General features: G+C 39.4%; 1 protein-coding gene across 2 annotated transcripts in view; it reads left to right on the top strand.

Moving 5' to 3' along the window:
* Positions 1-38: 38 nt before the first annotated feature.
* Positions 39-13,758, top strand: part of LOC309654319 (prospero homeobox protein 1-like) — a 23,667-nt gene continuing 9,947 nt past the window's right edge. For both annotated transcript variants that reach the window (XM_082478860.1, XM_082478859.1), the window contains exons 1-2: positions 39-6,066; positions 12,999-13,104. In XM_082478860.1, coding sequence (XP_082334986.1) covers positions 4,340-6,066; positions 12,999-13,104 — 1,833 coding nt within the window. In that variant the 5' untranslated portion in view covers positions 39-4,339. The remainder of the gene's footprint in view (positions 6,067-12,998; positions 13,105-13,758) is intronic.

Here is a 13,758-nt window from a genome sequence, read left to right as displayed (position 1 = left end):
AAAATTTAAGCCTGATATAAGATTTTGACAATACAATGTTAGTTAATTTAAGTATTAACTAATGTCAAGTGGGTTCTTCACAATAAACATCAAAGGCTTTCTTAGCCTGATAGTGAGTAGAAACATCTCCAAAGGAAAAGTTGCTAATTAGCAGAAATGAACTCTTAAATACAGTGAAGGGGACAGCTTGGTAAGGGGCAGGGGTGAGGGAGTACCTAAATCAAATCATCTGATTTTCCCCCTTGAATTACTGATTTCCAGATGGATTTACCAGGTTCTTTGTTAGTGTTATTCCACTTGCAGTTTCATAACCGGCTTGACCCAAGTAGATCAGAGGCCCACCCAAAGGTTGTTTTCTAAAAGAAGTAAAGTGTAGGCTTGAGCAATTTCTTCAAATCATTTTATCAACAAAGACAGATAGTCTAAATAATCCAATCAGGAAACCATGCCAACCTTACCCTTCCCCTTCTCATGAAAGATTTGACTGAACTATTTGAGTAATAATCATAGTGATCACTTCTTTGTCTAGAATCTGGACTCCAGATCGAGGCAGAAAAGTTGCATCCCCTTCCCCAAATAACTTCTTTATTAAAGCAGAACACTTCACCACTTTCTACTTCACACTGCAGTGTTCCTTTGAAATGCTTCCCTGAAAATTCTTTTCTACTAACGTTGTCATCAGCTTCCTTAGGATTCTCCATGTTAAATTATCTGACATTCTTCAGATAATTCAGATTTTAATGAAGAATCTTTGGGAGTAGTTAAACTCTGACTTGATCATAGTTGAACGTTCTTATCTTTTTCTGGGGGGAATCTGCTAATGTTAAGATACCCTTCGTATAGGAATTATTCAAGTGTTTATGTAGTTAGATGCCAAGAGGTACAACACAATATTTAATAATAAAAATACTCTATGTAGATTTTCATATTAATTACAGAGGAGTTTACAGGAATAGAATATGTGTATCCAATCGATAATACATTTGGGTTCAAATGCTACGTCAGTATTTTTCTGCATACTTGCTGATATTGATGTTCACCAGTGCTGATCAAAAGGTTCATATTGCTGGGTTAAACTCAAAATTAATATAAAAATTAAAATATGAGAATCAATAATAATTGTAGTTGAAACATATGGCTTAGTACATATATTGAGAAATAAAGGAATTTTTAAAAATCTTAATGGACAGGATGATATCAGTGATAAATTAATTCCATAGCATTCTCTAAATTCTGAATTGGGAAATCATGGAAGCACCTTTGAAAATGTTTTCAAGTGATTTAATTTACATTATAGTCATTTAACAATGCATTTTCTTATGTGGCAAAATATTCATATATATATATATATATATATATCATCTTGTTTGTGAAACATGATGCTAATAAAGTACTACAGTCAACCAGTTATAATTATTTAATCTTGCCTATAGCCTTCATGGGTTATAATCCCAATGTGTATGACTACTATACCTTTATATCTGAGTTTAGGTCAAAGCTATACATAGAGATCTATTTATTCACGCCTACTAATATCATGCCTTGTCTTGCTGGATTATATAATTTTTCCTAGTTTTCTCATTTGTTTTGTCCTGATTGTTATGTCTCAGCTGTACATTTTACAATAAGACTTAAAAGCATTTAAATTTTCTTAGCCCCAAACAGAAACAAATCATTATTTAATCCAAGAATGCTGACCAGTTGAGAGAAAATTGCAAAAATCAGTTTCGTTTGGTGAATTTGAAAGAAGTTACAGGATATTTCCTTCTTAAAAGACCCAACAAGCACGTTTAATTAACATGTATTCTCCACTGAAGATGAGACTATGATTTCTTTCTACCTTAGGAAGAGCACAGCCTTTCCCTTGGCTCAGGCATGAGGTAGGGATACAGCTGTTGATACCTAGGCTAGATGAGAGGAAGTGCAGTTGACGCAGAAGTAAATGGCAGCTGGGAAGGGAAGGATGGCTGGGGATGACCTTGTGCTCATCCCTTACACCAGAGTGTTGTTTCTGAGCCTCTGTTGCAGAGATGCTCTTCCTGTAGCAAGGATGGGTAGGGGGAAAACCCAGATTGGATGTTAAGAGGAACAGGGGAAGAAAATACTGCAGAAAGTTTGTTCAACATTTTGATTGGTGATCTGTGTGCTTTTCAGGTGATATTAAAGAGAAAATGATTTGCACCCAAAAAGACAAGAGGTAAAAATTTTAAAGAATGGCAATAAACTCTATTTTTGAAAAGCTAATCCACACACACAAAGTCCTCCTCGCAAAGACATCCCACCTCAATATGCAAGTCTTTCTGAGCTTTAAAATAACTCATCTTTTTTCTTGTTTGTCTCCGTCTCCCCTTTTTTCTTTCTCTCACCTGACAGCTGCACCTGATTTATCAGATCTAACACGTTAGTGAAATATTTGCCCTTGCATTTTTGTGTTCCTGAAACCAATTTCATTTATTAATGTGTGAGGGGTCACAATCATCTTGAATTCAATTTTGAACCCTATATATTGGAGTTATCAAGATCTGTTTCCATTCCAAGTTCAGGAAATTTTATCCTGAGGCACACAAAAAAGTATTTTACCCTCAAGCATCCAAAAAAGCATCATGTTGCTTTCTTGACACTCTGATACAGCCTTTATTTAAATGTTTTATCTTCATATAAAAACTGAGAACAAGGGCTACATGATGAAATCTTTGTCGCTTAAAAAAATACACATGGCCATCTAAGCATTGAGCATTTTCTTGATTTTTACAGGTTATTTCATGCTGAAATTATGCCTATTTGCATGGATAGTCATTCTTTAAAACTAGCCACAGATGCAGTCCTAGGGAGCACGTAGATGTTTTTACAGGTGAACCGAAAGAGATGGGAGCTGTTCCAAACACTCTGCACGCTGCCTTTGGCAATAGACCCTGTTATTGTGAAGATGTGCTCTGTTAAGCAAACGTGAAGTTTAATATTAGATAAACCCTGTGTGAAAAAAAATATTTTCATTTTCTTCATAAAACGTTCATTGTAAGCAAAAAGATGTGACATCTTAACATTTATACAAAATTTGGGGTTAGCATCACTGGTTAACGTCACAAAAAGTGTCAAGTGCCTTTTATAAAATGCAAGTGCCTTTTTATATTGTGTTCCCAAGATACAATGGAAGTTCATATGCAGAGACGGTATTTCCCTTTCTCACATATTTAACTGATGTTATTTTCTTTCTTCTTTATATACCTTCCTTCAGCCTTTTTTTTCCCCCCCTGTGTTTTTTTGATCCTTTAACTTGGCACAAAAAATAAGACTCACAAATGGTGTATGTTAAAGAGCTTCTTTAGGCATTTGAAGTATGATTTTGGCAGATTATAGAAAAACAACTAGCACTGAAGATGTTATTTATCTTTGCCTAACTCAATTTATTGTTTCACATATTGATTTCTAAAATGTGACAATGTCCTTCTTCTGCACTGAGTCCAACTTTATAATAATTGAAGTCATCAAAACGACATCATGAAAATTTATAAATATTCTCATACTTACACTAAAATCCAGCAACAGATACCGTCTTCAAATGTGATTTTAGTAATAAAGAGCGCATATCTGTGCGAAGTAAGCGGACTTGTGAAATGAGGACTTGTGCACTTACTTCCACGCTAAATTGGCCATTTATGTTGGAAAGATGCTGATGGGGGTGTTCTCCTCCGCATTTCACATCTGACAAAAACGTTTTAAAATTCAGTAATAAAGGGTGTGTGTGAAATATTCGCATTTTTAGAGTCATTTTTTTTCCCCTTAATAGCGTTAAAGCCACAATAATTTTATTGCAGAAATGGAATTTTTCATCCAAATTTCACGCATCCTCAAAATTTAACCTTATTTCTTAAGTATAGACCACTTTTATCTTCTTTTGTAATACGCATCTCAATGCCCAAAATTTAATCGATTGGTTGTCAGAGGCTGTGTTCTTATAATCTACTGTTTCTTCTGAAGATAAACAGTATCAGTTTAGGCATTTGTGAAAGAGAATCATATTACTGGTGCTTAAGCAGTTTTTGCTTTTTTTTTTTTTTTTTTTTTTTTTTAATCTTAATCCATCTTAAACCAGTGGAGCAGAAATATTTAAAAATGTTTCATTCCAAGCAGAGTGCATAATAAATTGCAATAATTGTAATGTGCCATAAATCCCAGAGCCTATGCATTTTGCATTTGATTCAGGATTGAGGTCAGGAAATTTGGAGAAATTTAAAGAAAATGATTCATCAGTCCTTTTGTTCTGTTGGCCAGGGTCCCAGGATTCTTGAGCTGTGCCCAGCTGACGAGCTTTTGAAGATGGCACAATAACTGTCCAGTGATGCCTGACCATGACAGCACAGCCCTCTTAAGCCGGCAAACCAAGAGGAGAAGAGTTGACATTGGAGTGAAAAGGACGGTAGGGACAGCATCTGCATTTTTTGCTAAGGCAAGAGCAACGTTTTTTAGTGCCATGAATCCCCAAGGTTCCGAGCAGGATGTTGAGTATTCAGTGGTGCAGCATGCAGATGGGGAAAAGTCAAATGTACTCCGCAAGCTGCTGAAGAGGGCGAACTCATATGAAGATGCCATGATGCCTTTTCCAGGAGCAACCATAATTTCCCAGCTGTTGAAAAATAACATGAACAAAAATGGTGGCACGGAGCCCAGTTTCCAAGCCAGCGGTCTCTCTAGTACAGGCTCCGAAGTACATCAGGAGGATATATGCAGCAACTCTTCAAGAGACAGCCCCCCAGAGTGTCTTTCCCCTTTTGGCAGGCCTACTATGAGCCAGTTTGATATGGATCGCTTATGTGACGAGCACCTGAGAGCAAAGCGCGCCCGGGTTGAGAATATAATCCGGGGTATGAGCCATTCCCCCAGTGTGGCATTACGGGGCAATGACAATGAAAGAGATATGGCCCCGCAGTCTGTGAGTCCCCGAGAAAGTTACCGAGAAAACAAACGCAAGCAGAAGCTGCCCCAGCAGCAGCAACAGAGTTTCCAGCAGCTGGTTTCAGCCCGCAAAGAACAGAAGCGAGAGGAGCGCCGACAGCTGAAACAGCAGCTGGAAGACATGCAGAAACAGCTGCGCCAGCTGCAGGAAAAGTTCTACCAGATCTATGACAGCACTGATTCTGAAAATGATGAAGATGGTAACCTGTCTGAAGACAGCATGCGCTCGGAGATCCTGGATGCCAGGGCCCAGGACTCCGTGGGGAGGTCAGACAATGAGATGTGCGAGCTGGACCCGGGGCAGTTCATCGACCGAGCCCGGGCCCTGATCCGGGAGCAGGAAATGGCCGAAAACAAGCCGAAGCGAGAAGGCAACAACAAAGAAAGAGACCACGGGCCAAACTCCTTACAACCCGAAGGCAAACATTTGGCCGAGACCTTGAAACAGGAACTGAACACTGCCATGTCGCAAGTTGTGGACACTGTGGTCAAAGTCTTCTCGGCCAAACCCTCTCGCCAGGTTCCTCAGGTCTTCCCGCCGCTCCAGATCCCCCAGGCCAGATTTGCAGTCAACGGGGAGAACCACAATTTCCACACCGCCAACCAGCGCCTGCAGTGCTTTGGCGACGTCATCATTCCGAACCCCCTGGACACCTTTGGCAATGTGCAGATGCCCAGTTCCACAGACCAGACAGAAGCACTGCCCCTGGTGGTCCGCAAAAACTCATCTGACCAGTCTGCCTCCGGCCCCCCAGCCGGCGGTCACCACCAGCCCCTGCACCAGTCGCCTCTGTCGGCCACCGCAGGCTTTACCACGTCCACCTTCCGCCACCCCTTTCCCCTCCCCTTGATGGCCTACCCGTTTCAGAGTCCATTAGGTGCTCCCTCCGGCTCCTTCTCGGGAAAAGACAGAGCCTCTCCTGAATCCTTAGACTTAACTAGGGAGACCACGAGTCTGAGGACCAAGATGTCATCCCACCACCTGAGCCACCATCCTTGTTCACCAGCACATCCACCCAGCACCGCAGAAGGGCTCTCCTTGTCTCTCATCAAATCCGAGTGTGGCGATCTTCAAGACATGTCCGAAATCTCACCTTATTCGGGAAGTGCAATATCCTTTCATTTGCCCCCCAAGGAAAACAAGCCCAAACCAAAAAGGCTTCCCAGAAGGTCAGGTTGACACATTATTTAGAATGATGTAGATTACTATCTTCTTAAGAATGCAGTCTTTCCTCTTCTTCAGAGTAATAGGCTTTTATCAGCACGCGTGTGGCACTTCTGGTTGCACAAAAGCTTCACAGGAAACCAACATTTTTGTAACTTTCACAAGTTGTTAATTGCCCCAAAGTGGTAGTATTTAAATTGTGCTTTTGCAGCAGTGTTTTTTCTGCTGTTTCTTCCCGTATTATCTTCTTATCCTTTTTTTTTCCCCCAAGAGTAGATTTAAAGGTGGAAAAAAAAAAAGATCTCATTGTAATATTGCATTCTATCAGATTTTATTTTAACGTAGTAAGTTTCATAGCAGAGTAAAGAGAGAAAAATCAGTTTTCAGATCCCTAAGACTCCATAAGAAGAATTCTCCCGTTAGCTATCTATAAGGCTCCTGGTCCGTTTAAAGAAGGCCTGATTAAATCTTATGAGGAACAGTCTACTGATGGGAGGCTGCAGTGGGAGAAAGATGGTTGTGGATAGGGAGTTAGAGTCTCTCCTTATTCTTTAAGTGAGGTGTGGTTTTTTGTTTGTTTGTTTGTTTTAAAGGAAATATACAGGTACTGATTTATTCAGACGGTATCCATCTCTCTCCCGTTCACCCAAGGTCTGTTCTTTGGGTCTGGTGCAGCTGCCTCTATGCATGATTAACCTCTGTTCAGCCATACACAGAAATCTTTTGTCCTAACATACACAAAGCAAATTATTTTGGAAAGCGAGAGAGCACAATTAAATATAAAACTCAGCCGTATTCGACTTTAAAAATGCCTCTTTTTATGTCTCTTTTATATTTTGAACCTTACTTTTATGTAGAGATGCCAGTTATATTTTTTTATTAGACCTGTCCTGAACTCTAGCTATTTTTAACTCTCGATTTTTTTCTCTGTAAATTGGTCCTTTCAGTAAATTTTTAAAAATCTTGTGATTGTTGATGTTTTGGGGGAGTAGAATAGTAGCATTTGGGGGCAAGTAGAGACATAGTTCTTTTATATAAATTGCCAGATGGATATAAAATTTAGCAATTAAGTTGGCTGTTGCTAAATTGAGGGTTTTGAGCAATCGTCTTGATGACTAGAGATTGACATTTTCATATCTAACCCTACTCCAGAGGCTGCCATGTAAGTGCAAAGTCCCAGCTATGGTGGAAATGTGTTTTCCTTGATATGAAGGTCATCCTTCCAGCCAACTCAGGATAACAGTGAAGATTTCTGATAAGGTGAATGTGAGCCACAAGTATGAGACACACTTGGGCAGTTAAGCATAGAGTCTCTTTCCATAGAAAGGAAGAAGAGAATAATGTCTTGAGAGAAAGATTTGAGGACTTAAGATGTAAATAGAAATCGAGTCTTGGTTTGGCTGCTGATTTAACTTCTAACTTTCAGAGATCTAAAGTCTAATCTACCAGTCATGAATCAAAGCTGCGCCAGGCACCATGCCTTACACATCATAAGCAGGGAATAAACATTGGTCAAATTGGAATATAGCTGTTGGTGATGAGAAAGGCAAAGTACATAGACACAGACCTTGAATGGGTTTTTTTTACCCTCTGCAGGAGAGCATCTTCTGGGGTTCATACCAGGCTCATGTCCAGGGCTAGACTCCATTGCTCCTCAGAGATCCCTTACTTCATTTTGAAGCCAGTTGTAGTGATGGTGGGTTGTTTCTCTCTCTTTCTCTCACTTGTGCGCGTGTGCGCGCACACACACACACAGGAAAGGGACGTGCCCATTTGGATGAATATTTGAAGCCAGGTTTCAAAGTCTTATACGGCCATACTAAACTCTTTAACTCAAGATTCCAGTTTCTGGTTTTTTGGTTTTTTTTTACTTAGACTTGTCACCGTATCCAGATAATTATGCCTGTGCTTTTTTTTTTTTTTTTTTTTTTTTAATAAGTTGGGTCTTCTAAGAAAAAAATCTTTAGATTGCTCTAAGTGTTGGCTATGCTCACTGTCTCACCCTCTCTAAATCCCCTGAGGAATTTTGAGGATTTGAATAGAAAGAACTTCCTTTTCTTTCAATACATATCAAAGACTTTAAAGAGAATTTAGTTGCTTCTTCTTCAGAGGAATAACTTCCCCTCTCTCTTACCATAGAAGATTCTGCTCAACAGCGACGGTTTGGAAACACCTGTGTTCATATGAAATGTTAGTTGCTTACACCTGGAGTTGTTTATTTTGTGTAGCTAAATAATTTTGGCCTCTTGCTGCAATGAATGATTACATTTTCCACATGCTGGCCTTCCAGCCTCTGTTTCTTTCTCTTTTCCCTTCTATGATCTCGCCCTTTTAGCCCTTTATCTCTTTGCTATATTGTTTCTCAGGAAGAAGATAGGCAAGCATCCTTTTCTAGAGTTCACACAGCTCTGAAGCCAGTGAGTATCTGAGTGTTTGTTGAGAGGCTGGGTCTGCTTTTCCCTTGTCTCCATCCTTGTACGGCGATGAGTTCTCCCCTTGACTTACCTGATGGTGTGTAGGCAAAATTCTCAAGCTTTTAGTTTAAAGAAATCTCTGGGAACCACAGCAAGTCATCCTACTTCAGTTTAGGTAGACAAGGCCATATGTGAACCTGTTATGCAGTTACTCTTAGAAAAGATCAATAGAAATGTGGAGAAATGGGATGAAATGGTACCTTCATGATTTTCATTATTGTTTTTATTTTTAGTCCGTGGCTTTCCAAAGTGTAATGAATAATTGAATTCTTAAGGAACAATTCTTTCCCACCCCAAAAGGCATCATCTGTTTCCCTGAACAAAGTAGCCAAGATAAGAACTATTAAGAACACCAGCTTATCGGATAAATCCATTCTGAGTCTAGCACATTAGGCATATATGTTCTACGTAATAGAGCACACTACCTTGTTATCCCTTCTAATAGAAAGGAACTAGTGAGTGTGTGTGCATGGTAAAGTGAACGTCAGTGCACCTGCACCAAAAGGTCGCGTCTTGGATATTAAAAATGTGTTCAGTATCTTTGCAAATGAATCTATTTAATCAAATATTGAATTTTATTCAAATTCCAAAAGAAACAGCCAGCCAATTGTTTTTCCTCCTGTTGTGCCTTGTCATTCATGCTCTTTGCATCTCAAGAAAAATAGCCTTGTTCGGGCCTCAAACATTTGCATGCACCCAATTAAAACACAAGAGCGGTGTTCTAAGCACTTAAGACATGCAAGGGAAGAAACTGAACCTCTTCTCCGTGACAGTCAGCTTTCCCTGTTCGACTTTTAGGGAGAAGGTTAAAAAAAATATGTGAAGTTCAAAAAGGAAAACGATTTAATAATTTGAAACTAAAATCCATCTAGAAAACCTGAATTAACAATGAATTTCTAAAATGTGAATTAATCCATAGAGGTTGATCTTTTACATTTTTGGAAGTGGTGCGAGGCCATAGGAATTCTGTTAGGTGTACTAGCTGTAGGGAAACATGTATATTAAAGATTGGAAGACTCTGGATTCCCCTTCTCCCTCCCCCCAGTTATGGACTAAGTAAATTTAAAAAATATATATCCATAAACTACACATCCCACCGATTATGTTAAACTTCTTTGTGGAGCAACAACTTGCTCTATCCCTTTTATTAAATGTGAGAGTTTAGATCTTTTCTCCCCTTTTAAGGATCCTAAGGGGGGAAAGCTAGAAACATAGCAAATCAGAGCTTAAGGAGCAAGCTAAAAGTCTCCGGGTTTCAAAGCGTTTTAGAAATTGTAAGCAAGTGGTCCCGATCCATTTGGTTGGAACTGCAGCATGCAAAACCTCTAGCCACAATTCAGGGTTCAGTTGGAAAAAAGAATTTTCTTCCTGCAGCCTTCACAACCTATTATTCTCCCATTTGCCTTTTTGCTGCCTCTGCTGCTTCTCCCGCGGCTGCTGTTTAGGTGAAGTTATATTGTGCTTGGTAAACAGACAACACTTAAATTCTCAGGTTGTTTGAACACCATTTTAGGTTCAGCTGCAGTACCCTACTTCTCTGATCTTTTATATTCCCGAGCAGATGTCTTTCATTAATTTATGGATTTATCATCTTTTTTTCTCTTTTTCTTTTCCTTTCCTTTTTTTTTTTTTTTTTTTACACCTGGCAGCTGTCTCAAGTTTCAGCAGTTATTGTCTATTTTGCATTATACATAGAATTGAATGTCATCTGTCTTCACAAAGCTATGGCTAAGAGAATTGAGGCAAAGCCACATGAGCTGCCGGGACAGATCTTGTTTGCGTTCCATCCCCCCTCTCCCCACCCCCCTTTACCTCCTTAATATTTATTTGTGCTCATTTTCTTTCCTGGCCTTGAATGGAGCTTAGCTCGTGTTCAGTACAGCTGTATGTTTACTGAATCTATTCCGTCATGAGTCATTGTGCGTGTGTAAGTATCCTGGAAACAGCTAGTGCTTTCTTGGAAGAACAGTTGCTTTTCAGCACAAGCACTTAAAAGGGAAATTAACCAATTGGTCAGTTCAGATTTATTTTGAAGAGAAAAAAAAAGGATTATCTAACTGTTGGCTTTTAAATCTTTCATTAGCTATTTTTAATAGTTTATTAGAAACATATATTTTATGGGAATTTTATCTTAATTACACGATGAGCAAGAAATAAAGATGTATTCTGTGTTTCATTTCCACTGATTGATTCCAAGTATTTCCAACAGGAAGCATTTTAAAGCAAAAAAACGGACTTGAGAAATTCAAATGAGGATGATTTTTTTTCATGAAATAGCCTCTAAATCCCAACCAAAATACGATGGATACTTTGCTCTGTTTTTTTAAATAAAAAAGACGAAAACATCTTAGCATAATTTAAAGACACTGAAAGCTTCAGGAAGTTTTGGTGGCTCAATAACTGAGAGCCACAGCAAAACAATTCGTTTTGTATGAGACCAAATTTGAAAAGGTTTGGAACTTTTCCCTGCTAATAATTAATTGTACTAGGTTGTTTGGATGTAGCCTTCTGAAAGAACAGATTAGAACCCAGATCTGAGGATGTTTGTCAAAGTTTGGACTTGCCTAAAACTCTTATCACGAGGCAATAGGAGACAGCTTGCAACTATTATTTCACTTATCCATTTGGACAGATGGTCCTGAAGTGTGCCGGGCTCCTTTAGTCCCCTCTCTCAGTCTAATGGAGGTTACTGGAGGGCCTTTCAGCCCTTTCCTTGGCACAAGAAGTATGTCAGTCATAAATTATCGTCTTTGTAATCATTAAGGATCTCAAACAAAAACACAAGTTCAGTTAAACTGCTTTGGCTTACAGATAAAACATCAAAATTTCTTTCTTCAGTGTTTATTTTCAGTGAAAACAAAAGGCTCAATATTTAACTTTTCAATTTACAAACTAAGGTGATCTTTTTCAAATTGCGTGATATTAACGGGAATGCTAATTGATCAAATTCTCAGCAGAATATTTGGTTAAACCCCCTGTTATAAGTAGTCAAGAACTTATCAATATTAATTTGATTATGCTTCTCTAGGAACTTTCTGGTTTCCCTCTGTTCCCAAGATTGGTCATGCTGTACTTGATGGTGGTAATTTAGAAACTTTCACCTTTCCTAAATATCTGTGTTTATTTGACCTTGCTTCATACGGTGTGAAATTTTTGTTGGGTTTGTTAGCCAAGTGTGTGTGTGTGCTTATGTGTGTGTGTGTGTGTGTGTGTGTGCACACACCCACATGTGCATATTTTCTTCTCTTTTTTTCCCTTATTTTTTCCCAGACTCTCTTTTAAGAGAAAATCCTTAGAGAAGCTTCTAGGAAGGACCCTTAATTGACCTTGTGGGGGACCACATTGATTTTCTCCACGTGCATCTTCATTTCTGATAAATTATAAAGCCATTAATTTGCTGAGGAAATGGCAGGGCCAGGCTGCGGCACAGATGTGACCAGAGCCATCCCAGCTCCGAGTCTGCTGAGGAGTGCCAAGAATCTGGGGGAGAATCAGGAAGCCTGGATTGTTATGGTTTAGCCTCACATTCTCTTGGGAACTGTTTTAGTTGCTGCTGTTTACAGATCTAAAAGGTAATGATGTTTCCAGATAAATAGACCTTCTTATTTTGGGTAAGTGGCCATTTATTGATCTGCTAACCCACATTTATTGATTTGTTATCTCCAACCACTGTGCCACTCTCAAAGGAGTTAACTATAAATCCAGGAGAGGCAAATTGTATTTGGTTTTGGATCGTTGCTCTAACAAAAGCGACACCCCCTCCCTGTTCTCTCGGTGCCCAAACTACCCCTCCCAAGTTTTAGCTGTTATTGAAAAGGAAACAATTAAAAGGATATAATAATAAGACAGGAAGAAAGTGAGTCAAGATGCTCCATTATATTAGCACTGAAAGGTAGAATGTGAAGCTTGCCTAACAGTGTTCAAAATAATGCATTTTATATTTTCATGTACATTAGTATAATAATTGGATGTCACCTGCAGAGAGCAGAGAGAACAAACAGAACTGTAATTGTGAAGAAGGAAAAAACTCTCATGATAAGAGTTGTGCAGTACCTGTTGGGTGCATTTGTCTCCTTAGCAACAAGTGAACGTATAGATAGCATAAGGACCTCAAACAGGGGGAATGTTTTGCCATCCTCACCGCGAAGTCTCCAGGATTCCGCAACTAAATTGTGCATCTTCACCATTATATTTGGCAATTTCTGACCGGCAGTGGTCATTCTGAGCAGGCAGCAGCAAGTTAGTGATGGATTCCATGGCCAGCGCCATTTATCTTGCAGAATTCCTATGGCTGCTGGGTGGGCCTCCAGATTCCTGGGGGGGGGGGGGGGGTGGGGGGGGGAAGGGAGGGATGGTAGGTGCTTGTGTTTCAAGAAATTGTTTCCTTAACCAATTGCATCCTACATGCAGGAAGGATTGTCACCCAATCACTTGAAAAAAGCAAAGCTCATGTTCTTTTACACCCGTTATCCCAGCTCCAACATGCTGAAAACCTACTTCTCTGATGTAAAGGTAAGGACATCTTTCATTATTAATGTTTTCAATTTCTGTGCATGAGGTAGTGATTTGAACTCTTGGAAGTTAATGGAGATGAGTGTGGAGTTGGTTGGTGAATACACCTACTTTGTAATTGATTTAATACATTTGTCCTTTGGTCTAAGGCTTTGCCAAGCAAAGAGGAGGCTCCTTTTGTGTTAAGACCAAAGGACTGGGTGCACAGATTTTCACTCTAGTCCGGGAAACTTAACCTCTGTCTTTATATGTCTTAACTCCTTGGGAGAAATTTCAGTTGGTCCTGGAGGGATGTGCTTTAGAGAATTTTATTTTCCTCCCCTCAGCCACAGTAAACTGTTTCTGTTTTTGCTTCTGTTAGTTTCCCCATATTTGTGCTTAGGAAAGCAAACACTAGCACCTCTTTTTCCCCCTGTCGAAAGGAGCGTACATTGAAATTCTCTCTGCAGTAGCTGCTTAAAAACAAAAGTGATGATTGTCTCTTATTTACAACTTAATTTGTTGTTGATGTAGAGTACACTGAGCATAAGGAGAATGAATAAAGTGACAGATTCAGGACACATTATTCAAATGAGGATATGAAAGCTGTCGGCCTACAGCTGCAGCCTCCCTCATTCTACAGAATATGGGGACCTCCTGGTTCTGCGTGTGTGT

Source organism: Balaenoptera physalus, assembly GCF_965194825.1.
Source record: "Balaenoptera physalus genome assembly, contig: HAP1_SCAFFOLD_2755, whole genome shotgun sequence".
Taxonomy (NCBI): Eukaryota; Metazoa; Chordata; class Mammalia; order Artiodactyla; family Balaenopteridae; genus Balaenoptera; species Balaenoptera physalus.
Note: the sequence above shows the minus strand (reverse complement) of the source record. Positions and strands in the feature narration are given on the sequence as shown.